The 17,016-nt window shown below is 41.0% G+C and overlaps 1 protein-coding gene across 1 annotated transcript in view; it reads left to right on the plus strand.

Annotated features, from left to right (window-relative positions):
- Nucleotides 1–16,359, plus strand: part of RIPK1 (receptor interacting serine/threonine kinase 1) — a 76,946-nt gene extending 60,587 nt beyond the window's left edge. The window contains exons 9-12 of the mRNA XM_089689042.1: nucleotides 85–624; nucleotides 4,169–4,246; nucleotides 12,641–12,781; nucleotides 13,525–16,359. Of these exons, the coding sequence (XP_089545168.1) occupies nucleotides 85–624; nucleotides 4,169–4,246; nucleotides 12,641–12,781; nucleotides 13,525–13,805 (1,040 nt within the window). The 3' untranslated portion in view covers nucleotides 13,806–16,359. The remainder of the gene's footprint in view (nucleotides 1–84; nucleotides 625–4,168; nucleotides 4,247–12,640; nucleotides 12,782–13,524) is intronic.
- Nucleotides 16,360–17,016: the final 657 nt, after the last annotated feature.

Here is a 17,016-nt window from a genome sequence, read left to right on the forward strand (position 1 = left end):
TTGTGCTTGGCAACTTTTGTGATTATAGGATACTTTTATCTATTCACGATTTTGTCAAGTTTGACATGTTTTGTTCTTTTCTAGATACTCCCCAGTCCCTGCATAGCTCTCTGGGCTTGGGACATGGACACATAAATGAGAATTTTTTCAGGGCTTACAATGAGCCAGAAGAGAGTGAAGAAGAAAAATATAACTTACAGCAGAAACTGCAAGAAGAAATGAATTATCATCAGACTGGCAGTCGTATTGACAACATGACTAACCCTTCCAACTCAGGTGTTCAAAGTGATCTCAGAAGTCGTAGAGTGTTTAATGAACCAAGTGAGATGTATCAACAAACTCCAGGGGATTTCAGTGTACTACACAGCCCTGAACAACCTACTCAGAGGGACCCAGGCTACATCTATGTGCCTAGTGAACACCAAAGAATGTTTAGTCCACATCTTTCAGCTATTGCACCAAAAACACCTGAATCGGGGACAAATCCTTATGAACAACTTGAAGGCTTGCATGGTTATGTGCCTTATGAGTCTACTAATGTTCCTGTTGCAGAATCGGAGATGCCAGCTCCTTACCCACAGCACACAAACTATGCATATGCTAGTAATATGAGTTATACAGGGGGTAAGTGTGTTTGCAGCTTTCCTTTACAACTTTGTTCATACATGCCCCATTCTCTTTTCAAGTCTATTTTAGGCCATATACATTTTCAACTATAAATGGATTGCCTGGTAAATTTATTAGAGGAAACGTGCTAAGAAAAATACAAGAGTTGCTGTTGCTGACTTCTCATTCTGAAAATGCTAGATAATGTAAGTTGGCTGTGATGAGTATGACTTGCCAATCCAGAACAAGTATGCAAATCAGAAGTTCTGACTTCCTGTGCTGCATGCTTATTCTGGTATTAGTACATTTAGAATGTCGACCATTTTAGCCTGTTTTTATCTGTATTTATGCAGGTTCCAGACAACTTGTGAAATTTGAGAACTACTAATATTACTCAGGAAACTATGCAGTTGTGCTAATTAGTTCAACTCAATTTCCTTTGTATAAAGTCTATATAAGCCTAATAGTCAAATATCAGAGAAATTATCACATATGGAGTAGGTGGTCTATTGTCAGGATTACGCTGTGCATTGTGAGTACTGCACAGCATATACTGTATATGTTGGGCAAAATATATATTTTGTTTTTACAAAATCCTGGAGTTAGACTTCAAATCGTCAGTGTATACTTTGCATTACTGCAGTGTGTTCAATTGCATACATGTCAGAAGTAAAGCATGTTTTTATTGATATGTAAATATACACCATTTGAATGGTGGAAGGTTTAGGGTGGTCATACATACTTAGATTTCTCTCATTCAGCCCTACGGGCTGAACAAGAGAAATCTACTGATTTCCAATTGCACACTAAACTGTAGATGGATGATTCTCTGGCTGCTGGCTCTTTTATTCTGGCAGCCAGCACCTTCAGCTGTCAGAATACCCAAACAGTAACTGCAGCTGATTAGCTGCAGTCATTGTTTAGTTGACAATTTTCTGCCTGGCTGCTTTGATTTTCAAATTAAAGGATGATGGACTGTGTGATGCCAGCAGGTCCACCGGCGGCTCAAATTTTGTTTGGTTTATCAGGTACCAGCCGACATTTGCTTAGTGTATGACCAGCCTAAATTAAGTATTGACCTCCTCATTCAGAGGTATAACAAACACAAAGGCAAGTGGGGCACTTGCACTGAGTATGTTGAATATTTAGGGCCTCTATGCTTCAATTCCTCTAGCAGATTTTCAGCACTGAAATCAAACACACATATGAGTGGAATATTGAGAGAAGATAAGAGCAACTAGAGAGAAAAGTTGTCCTTTCTTTTCAAATTGTACAGTGAGCCTGAGAGACTGACAGAGTCTCTTTACTGGACTTTTATAGGTTTTATCTTCCCAAATAAAAATATCCCATTCTTCGTAATCACTCCTTATTTATGTCATCAGTTTTCAGCAGCACTTATTTTTGTGAGCAAGGATAAAGCACATGAAGGGCAAAATTAGAACCAAAATATCAGCTGAGCACCTTCAGAATTCATTGAGCATTGCTACTACATCCATCGAAGCAGATATAGATGTGTCAGTTTATCAAAAACAGTGTCAAATATTGCACGACTTTTATGTTATCCTCTTTTACTTTTATAATACAAAATATTACAAAAAAATGAAGTTTTATTAGTCAGATAAGTACATTATCTATATCAGTGATTTCTGCTCATCAGCTCTTCTTATTATTAGTGTATTTAATGTGCGTCCCAAGACAATTCCTCTTCTTCCAACGTGACCCAGGAAACTGAAAAGGTTCGACACCCCTGCTCTAGATGTTTGCATAATAAATTATAATAAGTACACCTATTTTTCAATTCTCTGTTTACTTTTTACTTTTCAATCTCTGTTTAAAGAACACTATATTGCCAAAAGTATTGGGACACCTGCCTTTACACGCAAATGAACTTTAATGGCATCCCAGTCTTAGTCCATAGGGTCCAATATTGAGTTGGCTCACCCTTTGCAGCTATAACAGCTTGAACTCTTCTGGAAAGGCTGTCCACATGGTTTAGGAGGGTGTCTATGGGAATGTTTGACCATTCTTCCAGAAGTGCATTTGTCAGGTCAGGCACTGATGTCGGACGAGAAGGCCTGGCTCGCAGTCTCCACTCTAATTCATCCCAAAGGTGTTGAAGTCAGAACTCTGTTCAGGCCAATAAAGTTCCTCCACCCCAAACTCATTCATCCATGTCTTTATGGACCTTGCTTTGTGCATTGATGCGCAGTCATGTTGGCACAGAAAGGGGCCATCCCCAAACTGTTCCCACAATGTTGGGAGCATGAAATTGTCCAAAATTTCTTGATATGCTGACACCGTAAGAGTTCCCTTCACTGTAACTAAGGGGCCAAGCCCAACCTCTTGAAAACAACTCCACACCATAATCCCCCTCCACTAAACTTTACACTTGCCTCAATACAGTCAAGCAAGTACCATTTTCCTGGCAACCATCAAACCCAGACACGTCCATCTGATTGCCAGACAGAGAAGCTTGATTCTTCATTCCAAAGAACACGTCTCCACTGCTCTGGAGTCCAGTGGCAGTGTGCTTTACACCACTGCATCCGATGCTTCGCATTGCACTTGGTAATGTAAGGCTTGGATGCAGCTGCTCGGCCATGGAAACCCATTCAATGAAGCTCTCTACACACTGTTGTTGTGCTAATCTGAAGGCCACATGAAGTTTGGAGGTCTTTAGCTATTGACTCTGCAAACAGTTGGCGACTTCTGTGTGCTTCAGCATGCGCTGACCCTGCTCTGTCATTTTATGTTGCGTCCCACTTCATGGCAGAGTTGCTTTTTATTTAGTAGCAAGGAAATGTTATGGATGGACTTATTGTAGAGATGGCAACCTATCACGGTACCACACTTGAATTCACTGAGCTCCTGAAAGCAATCCATTCTTTCACAACTGTTTGTAGAAGCAGCCTTCATGCCTAGGTGCTTGATTTTATACGCATGTGGCCATGGAGGTGATTGGAACACCTGAATCCAATGATTTGGAGGGGTGTCCCAGTACTTTTGGCAATATAGTTTGTATGTAAATCCTCACCTTGTAAAACAACCCATGCAGTTTAGAATATAAATGATAGGCAAAACATATGGGTATAGATATAAAAAAAAAGTTATAAACACTTTTTCCCTTTTTTTCTATGTGATCATATTCCCTCTGTTCTTAGCTGCATAAGAGCAGGGGGAGGAGAAACAGCATTACACTTATCTTTTCAGTGAAAGGCTTGGGGTAAGGTGGCAGAACAAGTCTCATCTTTGAGTTCCCAAAACAGCTAGAGAATAGGAAAGCAGAGGAACTGACATGGACACCAGGGATTTTACACAAAGGAAGCAACACAAAGAGAACAGGATACCTTTTTATACAAATACATGGTACAACAGGCACAAATCCGGAATATGAAATGTTGGATTTACATAGTCTTTAATACTCTTTAATACATCGGCATGGTGTTGCTCTTTAAACAAGGATGAACTCTTTATTCATCATATTTACCTTTACTTATCTATTTTCAGATTATGGTAGGTCTTCCTGTTTTCATATTTCTCATTTATGATTTTTTTTTTTCAGGAACACCTGGGAATATCTCATTCCCTAAGGCAAACTTTGGCTATACAGGCAATCATAGTCTGGACAGTTACATTCCAGGTAAGGTCCAAGGAAAGCACACACATAATATACTCTGATTATAGAATTAATTATCTATAGTATTTAAATGTACTGTTCTAAAATACATATCCTTGTTTTATCTCCTATGTCTCACTTCATTATTCTTTTCCTGCATTTTCATTTTTGCAGCCGCAGCAATTTTATTTTGGGCTGCAGAGTCTGACATTGAGATAAATGGGACAATGTAAAATTGTTTTCGGCAATTTTTTTTTAAAAGTTTAAAAAAATCAGGTGTTAGTAGTAACTCCTCCTGAACACATGCCGCTGCTGCTATACCGCCCTGTAAGCTTTAAGCAATACCACTGTCTTAAAGAGCCCTAAGAGAGGGCATACTTCCTCTCAATGGCACAGGGGACAGGAATATGTGTTGCACTAAATCCACATTATAACAAACTATCAGTAAACATTGTATTACATGTTGATAATCACTCAGTCACTATGATTAATTTCCTGTATTCTGCAAAAAAACGCTTGCAACAAAAGTGAGTACACCTCTAAGTGAAAATGTCCAAATTGGGCCCAATTAGCCATTTTCCCTCCCTGGTGTCATGTCACTCGTTAGTGTTACAAGGTCTCAGGTGTGTTAAATTTGGTGTTATGGCTCTCCCTCTCTCATACTGGTCGCTGGAAGTTCAACATGGCACCTCATGGCAAAGAACTCTCGGAGGATCTGAAAAAAAGAATTGTTGCTCTACATAAAGATGGCCTAGGCCAGTGGTGGGCAACCTTTTTTTTCAACTGAGCCAAATCTCGCCAAAACCATGATTGAAATTTATTTTGAGATCCACATTTTTAAAACTGAAAATACATCCCCCATATAGTAATTCATCCCCCATAGTAATTCATCCCCCATATAGTAATTCATCCCCCATATAGTAATTCATCCCCCATAGTAATTCATCCCCCATAGTAATTCATCCCCCATATAGTAATTCATCCCCCATATAGTAATTCATCCCCCATATAGCAATTCATCCCCCATAGCAATTCATCCCCCATATAGTAATTCATCCCCCATATAGTAATTCATCCCCCATAGTAATTCATCCCCCATATAGTAATTCATCCCCCATAGTAATTAATCCCCCATATAGTAATTCATCCCCCATAGTAATTCATCCCCCATATAGTAATTCATCCCCCCTATAGTAATTCATTCCCCATATAGTAATTAATCCCCCATATAGTAATTCATCCCCCATAGTAATTCATCCCCCATAGTAATTCATCCCCCATATAGTAGTTCATCCCCCATAGTAATTCATCCCCCATAGTAATTCATCCCCCATATAGTAATTCATCCCCCATATAGTAATTCATCCCCCATAGTAATTCATCCCCCATATAGTAATTCATCCCCCATAGTAATTCATCCCCCCTATAGTAATTTATCCCCCCTATAGTAATTCATCCCCCATAGTAATTCATCCCCCATAGTAATTCATCCCCCATATAGTAATTCATTCCCCATATAGTAATTCAGCCCCCATATAGTAAGTCCCCCCTGTGTCAATTCACTTACCTTTGCTCCGCGCGTTCCTCTCGCCGTGTTCCCGCGCCGTTCTGGTCTTCAGGGCGGACTGTGAGAGGAGAGGAGTTAGTCACGCTGCCCCGCCTACATCCTGGCTGCCCCGCCTACATCCTGACAGCTGCAGAGTCCTGACTTTTGGGGCGGCCGCCCGAGAGGAGGGAGGGGGGCGGCCGCCCGAGAGGAGGGAAGGGAGGGGGCGGCCGCCCGAGAGGAGGGAGGGAAGCGGGCGCCCGGCACACAGAAGAGCCACATTTAAGTTTGTAAAGAGCCGCATGTGGCTCGCGAGCCGCGGCTTGCCGACCACTGGCCTGGGCTATAAGAAGATTGCCAAGACCCTGAAACTGAGCTGCAGCTCGGTGGCCAAGACCATACAGCGGTTTAACAGGACAGGTTCCACTCAGAACAGGCCTCGCCATGGTCGACCAAAGAGGTTGAGTGCACTTGCTCAACGTCATATCCAGAGGCTGTCTTTGGGAAATAGACGTATGAGTTCTGCCAGCATTGCTGCAGAGGTTGAAGGGGTGGGGGGGTCAGCCTGTCAGTGCTCAGACCATACGCCGCACACTGCATCGAACTGGTCTGCATTGCTGTCATCCCAGAAGGAAGCCTCTTCTAAAGATGATGCACAAGAAGCCCGCAAACAGTTTGCTGAAGACAAGCAGACTAAGGAAATGGATTACTAGAACCATGTCCTGTGGTCTGATGAGACCAAGATAAACTTATTTGGTTCAGATGGTGTGTCAAGCGTGTGTGGCGGCAACTAGGTGAGGAGTACAAAGACAAGTGTGTTTTGCCTACAGTCAAGCATGGTGGTGGGAGTGTCATGGTCTGGGGCTGCATGAGTGCTGCCTGCACTGGGGAGCTACAGTTCATTGAGGGAACCATGAATGCCAGCATGTACTGTAATATACTGAAGCAGAGCATGATCCCCTCCCTTCGGAGACTGGGCCGCAGGGCAGTATTCCAACATGATAACGACCACAAACATACCTCCAAGATGACCATTGCCTTGCTAAAGAAGCTTAGGGTAAAGGTGATGAACTGGCCAAGCATGTCTCCAGTCCTAAACCCTATTGAGCATCTGTGGGGCATCCTCAAACAGAAGGTGGAGGAGCACAAGGTCTCTAACATCCACCAGCTCCATGATGTCGTCATGGAGGAGTGGAAGAGGATTCCAGTGGCCACCTGTGAAGCTCTGGTGAACTCCATGCCCAAGAGGGTTAAGGCAGCGCTGGAAAATAATGGTGGCCACACAAAATATTGACACTTTGAGCCCAATTTGGACATTTTCACTTAGGGGTGTACTCACTTTTGTTGCAGACATTAATGGTTGTGTGTTGTGTTATTTTGAGGGGATAGAAAATTTACACTGTTATACAAGCTGTAAACGCACTACTTTACATTGTAGCAAAGTGTAATTTCTTCAGTGTTGTCACATGAAAAGATATAATAAAATGTTTACACAAATGTGAGGGGTGTTGTAAAATACCAGATTGTCTCGATGTTTTGTTAACTTGTATTGGTGAGAAAAGTCCAAAATAGAAAGTCCTTCCAGCTCTTGCATGAACTCAAAAATTGATTTAATAATAATATTGCATAAAATTAGAAATAAAATATTGGAATACAGAATGTTTAGATAATGTCCAAAAACTATAGTTATGTTCTTGAGATAAAAATTGTATGTAAAATTATGTGTGTGTGTTGTAAATCTGTAGACTCCATAGCCCAGCTTCTAAAAAGTGTGCCACCAAAAAGTCTTTGGTCTGCTCTATAAGGAGCAATTCAGTCCCCCCCCCCTTCTCCTAAAAGTGGTCTGGTTTCCCTCTCTGGTTCTTAGAGTCCTACAATGAAACCCGGTGACAGATGCATAGAGCAAACCTTCAGTCTGCTCCCCTCCCCTAAGAGAGAGTCTGAAATTTAATCCTTGGGACCTCTAATCAAAACGTCATTGACATTCCATCAGTCAGGGGAATGGGATGTGTTACACATATATCTCCTAAAAGTAATCTTAATATAAAAGTTATATCATATATAAATATCCTAATCAAGAAATATTACAGTATAAATCTTGTATGCTTAACATGTATGAAATATATTTTTACAATTCTCTTATTAGTGAAACTTTAGCTCCTATCCACAGAGATGGGGGGAGATGGAGGAGGGAAAGCTAGCTAACCGATTCATGACTAATTACTACCACATGTTGCTTGAATGTAGAGAAAAAACCCAAGATATATAGCCATATACATATGTATTCACATAGGATAACAATAGTCTGTTTATCTCACTTTTCCCAATCTAGAACAAATAAAATTATAATAACTCAATTATTCTATTAGGATCCAACACATTCATACATATGTTAATACTGTTAATAATCAGATATTAGATATCTATATATTAGGTTATGGAACGCTTCTAAAAGGTGTACTCACTTCTGTGAGAATGTATATTTGTCTGATGATTTAAAATAGTTTATTGATATTATTTATTTATTTTTACTCTGTATTCCAAACATGTGGCCAGCAGCAGAGGACTAGAAGCTCCTCCTGCTTATGCTTCCTTGCAGACAGCCTGGGAAAGAGCTGGGTCATATGACAGCTATATATCAATTAGGAAAAAGGTACTGAAATGTTGTTTTACTAAACTCATTTCAGTGCCATCATCCCCATACAGAAAGAGAAGGGATAATGTAAATTAAATAGTGTGTGTTTAGTATCACTTTCAGTTTAAAAATTTCAACTGTACATGGCTGCCCGTACCGCCTTTTTATGGTGTGCAGTGGTTGGGAGAGACCTGAATTTTACAAGGCAGCATATTTTAATATAATTGCAGGGGTTTAGAGTTTTTAGAGTTAGGTTAGTTAATTTATGTATATATATATATATATATATATATATATATATATATATATGTAGCACCCTCCTAGTTTATCTAGAGGAACCTAGTGTTTAACTGGTAGTGAAGAAGGCTGAGTAGCAGCCTGGGTGTACTAGCTAGAAGGTCAAATCATGGTCAGCAGCTGAGAGGCTCTGCAGGCCAGCCCCTCTGGAATTTCCTGCTGCTCTAGAGTTTTGGAGGAAGGCTCTAGAGGCAATGGGTGGACCAGAGGAGTGGCTGGCTGAACTCTTGAGGGTCCTTAGCCAATCCCCAATAGAAGGCTTTGCATCAGGCTTGGACACCCTAAAACGTGTTGGAGCCTGCTCAGTTGCAGGAGAGTTTGGTTAGAAGATAGAGAGGAAGATGTGAGACAAAAAGGAGGATGCCCAGTGGGATTGGGTCTACCTGCAGGCCTAGAGCTGGAAAGGAGGAAAGCTCAGAGCTCCCCGACCCCCTGAGAGAGGACCACCTGTATGGCAGGGAAGGAGCAGTCCAGCTGATAGGCCTGGTAGCAGCCACCAACCCACCAGTGGTACCGGAGAGGATCTGAGTGAGTACATCTGCACCCCCTGGGCAGATAGCCGAAGGAGCACTCTGGTGGGAAACCAGATTAGCCACCTGCCAGTGACTGTTCATCTCTTCAAGTGACAGGAACAGGATAACCTTTGCAGGGATACCTCCAGATTGCTGAGTGAAGAGGAGAAGTTCATCTTGGGTCTGGGGTGGTACACTAAAGAGACACTGGCTAGCTCTCCAACAAAGACTGTGCTGCAGAGAAGGCTTGTAAATAGTTCCAGGAAGTTGTTCTCAGTTTATCAGTTTCCCTGGGCAACCTGTACACCCCTAACCCTATCCCAATTCAAATCCCCTAAATATAACAACAAAACCAAAGCTCAAGGACTGATTTCTGATGCAAACCTATGTGGAAGTGTGTGTTGCCTGGCTGTGCAGGACTATAGAAGGACCAAAATCTTCCAGTGACTCCTAAGGGGGTAGTGATATATTTATCTAATATTTTCCCAAGATTTCCTTTAACAGGTTCCTGGTGTGTAAACAGAGAAGCAAGTCTATACTATGGATAGAAAACTGGCTAAAAGATCGTATTCGAAGAGTAGTGGTTAATGATTCATACTCTGAATGGTCTAGGGTCATCAGTGGTGTACCCCAAGGTTCAGTGTTGATACCCTTACTTTTTAACATATTTATAAACAATATAGGTTCTGGGATTAAAAATCCCATTTCAGTCTTTGCAGATGACACCAAGCTGTGCAGTGGAATAATGTCCTTACAGGATGTCTCCAACTTACAGGCCAACCTCAATGTCAACGCACTGTTTAATTGGGCAACTATGTGGCAAATGAGGTTTAAGGTTGATAAATGTAAGGTTATGCACTTGGGGGCTAAGAATATGCATGTATCATATATACTAGGGGGAGTACAACTGGGGGAATCAATGGTGGAGAAGGATCTGGGGGTTCTGGTAGATCACAAGCTTAATAATGGCATGCAATACCAAGCTGCGGTTTCTAAAGCGAGCAAAATCCTCTCTTGTATTAAAAGAGGTATAGACTCCAGAGAGAGAGATATCATATTACCCCTGTACAAATCATTAGTAAGACCTCATCTGGAATATGAAGTTCAGTTTTGGGCACTAATTCACAAAAAGAACATTGGGGAACTTGAGAAAGTACAGAGAAGGGTAACTAAACTGATAAGAGGCATAGAGGAGATCAGATATGAGGAAAGATTAGGAGGAACTAAATGTATTCTCTCTTGAGAAGAGGAGATTGGGGGATATGATCAACATGTATACAGTTGCAAGAAAAAGTATGTGAACCCCTTGGGATTACGTGGAGTTTTGCATGAATTGGGCATAAAATGTGCTCTGAACGTCATCTAAGTCACAACAATAGAAGAACACAGTCTGCTGAACATAATACTACACAAAAATTAGATGTTGCCATGGTTTAACTGCACATAACATGTAAACATTCACAGTGCAGGGAGGTAAAAGTATGTGAACCTTTGGACTTAATAACTAGTTGACCCTCCTTTGGCAGCAATAACCTCAACCAAACGTTTCCTGTAGTTGCAGATCAGACCTGCACAATGATCTGGAGTAATTTTGGACCACTCCTCTTCACAAAACTGTTTCAGTGTAGCAATATTCATGAGATGTCTGGTGTGAATCGCTCTCTTAAGGTCATGCCACAGCATTTCAATCGGGTTGAGGTCAGGACTCTGACTGGGCCACTCCAGAAGGCGTATTCTGTGCTGTTGCAGCCATTGTTTTGTTGAATTGCTTGTATGCTTTGGGTCATTGCATCACCCATCCTCTGCGGAGCTTCAGTTGGCGGACAGATGGTCGTACGCTTTCCTGCAAAATGTCTTGAAAAACTCTGGAATTCATTTTCCCATCAATGACAACAATCCGTCCAGGCCCTGAGGCTGCAAAGCAGCCCCAAGCAATGATGCTCCCTCCGCCATGTTTTACAGTGGGGATGAGATTTTGATGTTGGTGTGCTGTGCCTTTTTTTCTCCACACATAGTGTTGTGTGTTCTTCCCAAACAACTCAATCTTGGTTTCATCTGCCCACAGTATATTTTGCCAGTAGTGCTGTGGAACATCCAGGTGCTCTTTTGCAAACTTCAAACGTGCTGCAATATTCTTTTTGGACAGCAATGGCTTCCTCCGTGGTGTCCTCCCATGTACTCCATTCTTGTTTAATGTTTTCCTTATTGTAGATGTGTCAACAAAAATGTTAGCATGTGCCAGAGATTTCTGTAGGTCTTTAGCTGACACTCTGGGATTCTTCTTTACCTCATGCAGCATTCTGCGCTGTGCTCTTGCAGTCATTTTTACAGGACGACCACGCCTAGAGAGAGTAGCAACAGTGCTAAACTTTCTCCATTTGTAGACAGTCTGTCTTACCGTGGACACATGAACATCAAGGCTTTTGGAGATACTTTTGTAACCCTTTCCAGCTTCATGCAAGTCAACAATTCTTGATCGTAGGTCTTCTGAGAGCTCTTTTCTGCGAGGCATGGTTCACATCAGACAGTGCTTCTTGAAACCAGTAAACCCAAAACAGGTGTGTGTTTTTTAAGGGCAGGACAGCTGTCAGCAACACATCCAATATCATCACACTGGTTGGAGTCAAGGTTGGCTCACTCCTGGCTCCAATTAGCTCTGGGAGAAGCCATTAAGCTAGGGCCTCACATAAGTTTTCCTCCCTGCACTGTGAATGTTTACATGTTATGTGCAATTAAACCATGGCAACATCTAATGTTTGTGTAGTATTATGTTCAGCAGACGGTGTTCTTCTATTGTTGTGACTTAGATGACGTTCAGAGCACATTTTATGCCCAATTCATGCAAAACTCCACGTAATCCCAAGGGGTTCACATACTTTTTCTTGCAACTGTAAATACATCATTGGTTCATATAGTGAACTTGGTGTAGAGCTATTCACCCTGAGGTCATCAGAGAGGACAAGGGGGCACTCTTTACATCTGGAGGAAAATAAATTTAATCTCCAAACACGGAAAGGTTTCTTCACAGTGAGAGCTGTGAAAATGTGGAATAGACTCCCTCAAGAGTTAGTTCTGGCCAGCTCAGTGGATTGCTTCAAAAAGGCCTGGATTCTTTCTTACATACACAGAATATAACTGGATACTAACATTTATAGGTACAGTTGATCCAGGGAATATCTGATTGCCTCTCGGGGGATCAGGAAGGGATTTTTTTTCCCAGCAGGAGCAAATTGGATCATGCTTTGCTGGGTTTTTTGCCTTCCTCTGGATCAACTGTGGGTATAGGATTATAACTTTTTTTATGGTTGAACTGGAAGGACTTTTGTCTTTTTTCAGCCAGGCTAACTATGTAACTATGTCAGATATTTGCATCTAATTGTGTACACGTGACTGATTATTATCCTGTTTGCTTTGCCTTTTTTTTGTAGATAAATTGGTCAATCTGACTATATCAAATAGCAGAGCCATTCAGATTGGAAATAGTAATTACATGTCAGTTGAGGAACCACTAGCAATAAACAGGCATGGCACTGAACATTTTACCTACAAACAATATCAACATGTGTTTGGTATGTATTAGCCTGTCAAAAAAATCTCCTTTCTGCTTATTTATATTGATCACAGCAGTACCAGACAGGTTACTGAACTAAATGCATAGAAGTTTTATAAGTAGGTGAGGGATTGTGTGTTACAATCCCATCACTGAATTTTAAAGTTTGGTTGACATTAGACTGTACACTGTTGGACTGGTATATGGAAATTTATAAACAAATATGGTTTTAATAGGGAAAGAGCAGTACCTGTAACATACAATCAGAAATAATCCACTACTGACCTAATTTCAGTAAACTAAAATCTAAAATGGATTAGTGCCCTTGGTACATAACCACCTCTTTGCCCATTTACAGGCACCTAAAACTGCAATTCTTGTTTTGTACAACAAAGCAACTCAAGCACTTTGGAGTTTGTGATTTTACACTATATCGAGTATGAGCTGATGCCTCAGTTTCATTTGACTTACCCCATACTTCAAAGATGTGTTTGTTAACCATTAATGGCCTCTTTTCAAAAATTCTAGTTTTCTGGCCGTCTATGGCTGAAAATATTTGATTCATTGACTTTGCATACAACCAATTAGGTCATAGTGAATTCAACACTACCATTGACATTCTGAGTCGATGGTTCAAAGCGTATTTTAGGCAAAGGGTCACCAACACATCCAGACAACTAGCAACTTCAGAAAGAGAAGTTGTCATTGATGACCACACCTTGATACACATTTTCTCTAAGTTGATTTTCTTGTGTATTTCAGAGGACACTTCTTTAGCAAAAGAGAACCAGCTTCTGCTTTTGAGAGATAACCTGTCCAGAAAATGGAAGGAGTTTGCACGCAAAGTTGGATTTCGACAACCAGAAATTGATGAAATTGACCATGACTATGAAAGAGATGGACTAAAAGAAAAAGTGTTCCAAATGTTGCACAAGTGGCAAATGAAAGTTGGATCTAGGAGTGTTACAGTTGGAAAGATTGCTAAAGCCCTATTTGAGTTGGGAGAAAAAGACCTTCTTAATAAGCTCATTCAGCTGAAATAAACTGTGTAAACACTTACAGAAGGCCAAACTTGATGTACAAGTTTGTGAAGATTCTTAAGACAAACCTGACAAGAATCACAATATGCCACCAAGCTTTCTAATTTTCCAAAACTCAAACAGCAAAGGCAGACAAAATGAGGCTATTTGTAACAAAATGGCCTACTATAAGCCATTGTGATTGGAAAGGCCAGATGTGTTTACATGAAATACCTATGCATAATGAACTATAACAGACTGTAAGTGTGATTGTGTCACCTTTAGCCAGCAATGCCTGTTTTTAGGTATTCAATGTACTTGAAAAGACGTATAATATCATTTACCTGTCCAGTCTTCATCACAAATTGTTCATTTTCTATTAATGAAAAAAATCTCTCCAAGATCTGCAATGATACCCCAACAAAGGTTTTCTATTACTTATACAGTTAACAGTATTAAGGTATCCTGAGATATCTTTTTTCTGTCACAAATGTCTTCCGGACTTTTAAAGAATAGTTTATAATTTCCTCCAGCTAAGTGCCACCTGTGTCTATAATGTGTATAGACATAGTGCCAGTTGGATTAGGGCAAGCTTAGATATGTTTGCCACATGCTAATCACTGGACCAGATCTATTCCAGAAAGATATTGGTTAAAACATATCATTAACTAATGCATTTTGGCCCCAGACCATTTGCCTTTTATACATCTGTAACAAATTGGATCCTCTTCTACTTTTTGTATGTCATATGGATGAACTTATTTTCTGAATAGTGATAAACATAGAGTGAATTTTATATTACATTAGGAATGGAATGCACATATATTTAAGAATGTCTGCTTCTATAAACAGTATATTTTTATATGGTTAGATATTATGTGGTTTAGCATTAGATGTATACTATAGTCCCCACCTTCAGTTTAAAACCAGTCTAAGTTTGGCAGTGTTTTAAAGTGAGAGGCTGTTTAGATCACCAAATAGAAGCAGATACATGTTTTTAGCAGCTTTATTTTAAATAGGAGAGCAACGGGTCTCGAACGTCCAAGTGGATATAAATTATGACAGGAAGATCTGACTGTTAAAGAATCCAAGAACAATCCAACCCAGTCCACCATACTCTATACCAAAAATAAAAATATCCCTATTAACGTGGCTGTAAACTTCAGACATGAACTCTGAACAAAGCATATCCTTCTATAGTGTATACTAGTCTCTTTCTATAGCTGTAAGTATAATTTCTCTCTGCTGTCTTCTTCCATCATCTTCAACTCTAACTCCCCACCACCAAGAAATAATTGAAGAGGAGGAGAGCTCCAGCACACAGCCTGTGATTGACAGCAACAGCTGTGCTTGTTCTATGCGTAATATGAGCAGAGGGGTGTGTCCCTTTCTTCCAATCAGGGCTCAGATTCTTCCCCCTGATCTGTGTATTGTGTGAATTCAGATCCACACCCCCTGCTTTGTGCTGCTGAGAGATACTGGCAGATTTGATGTACATTCTGTGTGTTTTAGAAAGCTGTACATGACAGAGGACTGCAGATAAACAAGTACAACTTATGCAGTAGTATTTGTTTAATCTCTGTTTATCACTTGAAACCAGTCACTTTACTGGTTAAGTGTAACGGGTTTCAACCACATTAAGTGGACTGACTACTAATGTGCAATAATGCCTTTGTATATTATTTTTGTACATATCTTTACTTTGATCTTAAGAAAACATTCAGTCTTGCATAATCAACTATGTGATGTGCAACAAGCTGCATTTTAAAATCTGCAACCAGGGCTTTTTTTCAGCAGGAATGTGGGGGGACGCAGTTCTGGTACCTCCAGTACCTAATGTTTATAATGGCAAAGAGTGCTGGGGTGTGCTGGAGGGTCTATTGATGCTTCCTGCTAGGGGATCTATTCCAGAGGGAACCTCAAAAAGGATAGAGTTTTCCAGAGGGAAGCCCGGAGATGATAGACGTGTCCATAAGAGGATAACAGTGAACCATTGAGATGTTGCATTGATCTTTATGCATATTGGAATTGTGCATCTGGTGAGTGTATAATTTGCATATTTGATCACCAGAAGACACACAGAGGATCACTTACTTTACGTTGCACTTCGACATCCTATTACATAAACTTTGTCACTATTAGTAAAACAGTACAGTTTGTAAGTTTGCCTTCTTACTTCTTGCTTGTTGGTGATGAGGAATATTACAACCAACAGTTTGTGAAACTATTTTTTTTTAATGGGACTGTATTTGTTTGGACTGATAGTGATCAACCATATTGTTATGACTGATGAAACCATGGAACATCTGATAAAATATATTTTATTTAAAATGTGTGTGCAGGTTTTTCTGCTAGTAGAAAAAAAAGCTAAATAGAAATGGCTGAAAGTTGAAACATATACAGAGCAGAGGTTGTGGTCAACATGCATCTTACTGCTGACAAATGGGTGTCATTTACAGAAAGTACACTCCTACTGCCTTTAAACTGAGCCTGTCAAGTGGTCTGTGTATTCTGTGGAAGTAGTGGGTTATGGAGAACTTATATTAAAAGAAACATAGTATAAGAGACTTCTTTAAAATGCTGGTTGTTTTATTTCTATAAACTGAGTTTAAGCATGGGCTGGCCATAGGGCACGCTGCGCATTTGCCCGGTGGGCCAGGGCCGCAAGAGATGGCTAATGTGACAGAGTGGTGCTGTCTTTAACGCAGAGCCCCTTGTCATGGAGAGTCCCTGTCTGTTGACAACAGGAAGCAAAAGTCTTGGATCCCACTGAGCTAAATCCAGTGCAGGCAGCAGGTGACCCCGGAGATAAAGGCTGCTGGGAAGGGTGTCTAGGACTGAGAGCCCAGGAGGGAGAAGACCTCCACCACCTCTCTGGAAGTGAACAGCAGCGGTTGCAGCATCCACGGCACCTCTAAAAGCCTTGAACGTCCTACTGCTGGTATGGAAGGTTCCAGGCAGACAGGGACAGGGGGGACTGAAAACAGGGCTAGGGATCTCTCTCATCCCCCCTTCCATTCTCTCTCTCACCCCCCTCTCCCTCTCTCTCACCCCCCCACTCCCCTTTCTCTCACCCCCTCTCTCATCCCCGCTCCTCTCACCCCCACTCTCTCTCTCATCCCCCCTCTTTCTTTCACCCCCCTCTCTCATCCCACCTCCCTCTTTCACCCATCTCTCTTTCTCTCCCCCTTTTCTCACCCCCCCTCTCTCCCACCCCTGTTTCTCTCGCTCACCC

This window comes from Staurois parvus, unplaced genomic scaffold (genome assembly GCF_062004578.1).
Source record: "Staurois parvus isolate SC_StPar_1 unplaced genomic scaffold, SC_StPar_1.0 ptg000468l, whole genome shotgun sequence".
NCBI classification, from domain to species: Eukaryota; Metazoa; Chordata; class Amphibia; order Anura; family Ranidae; genus Staurois; species Staurois parvus.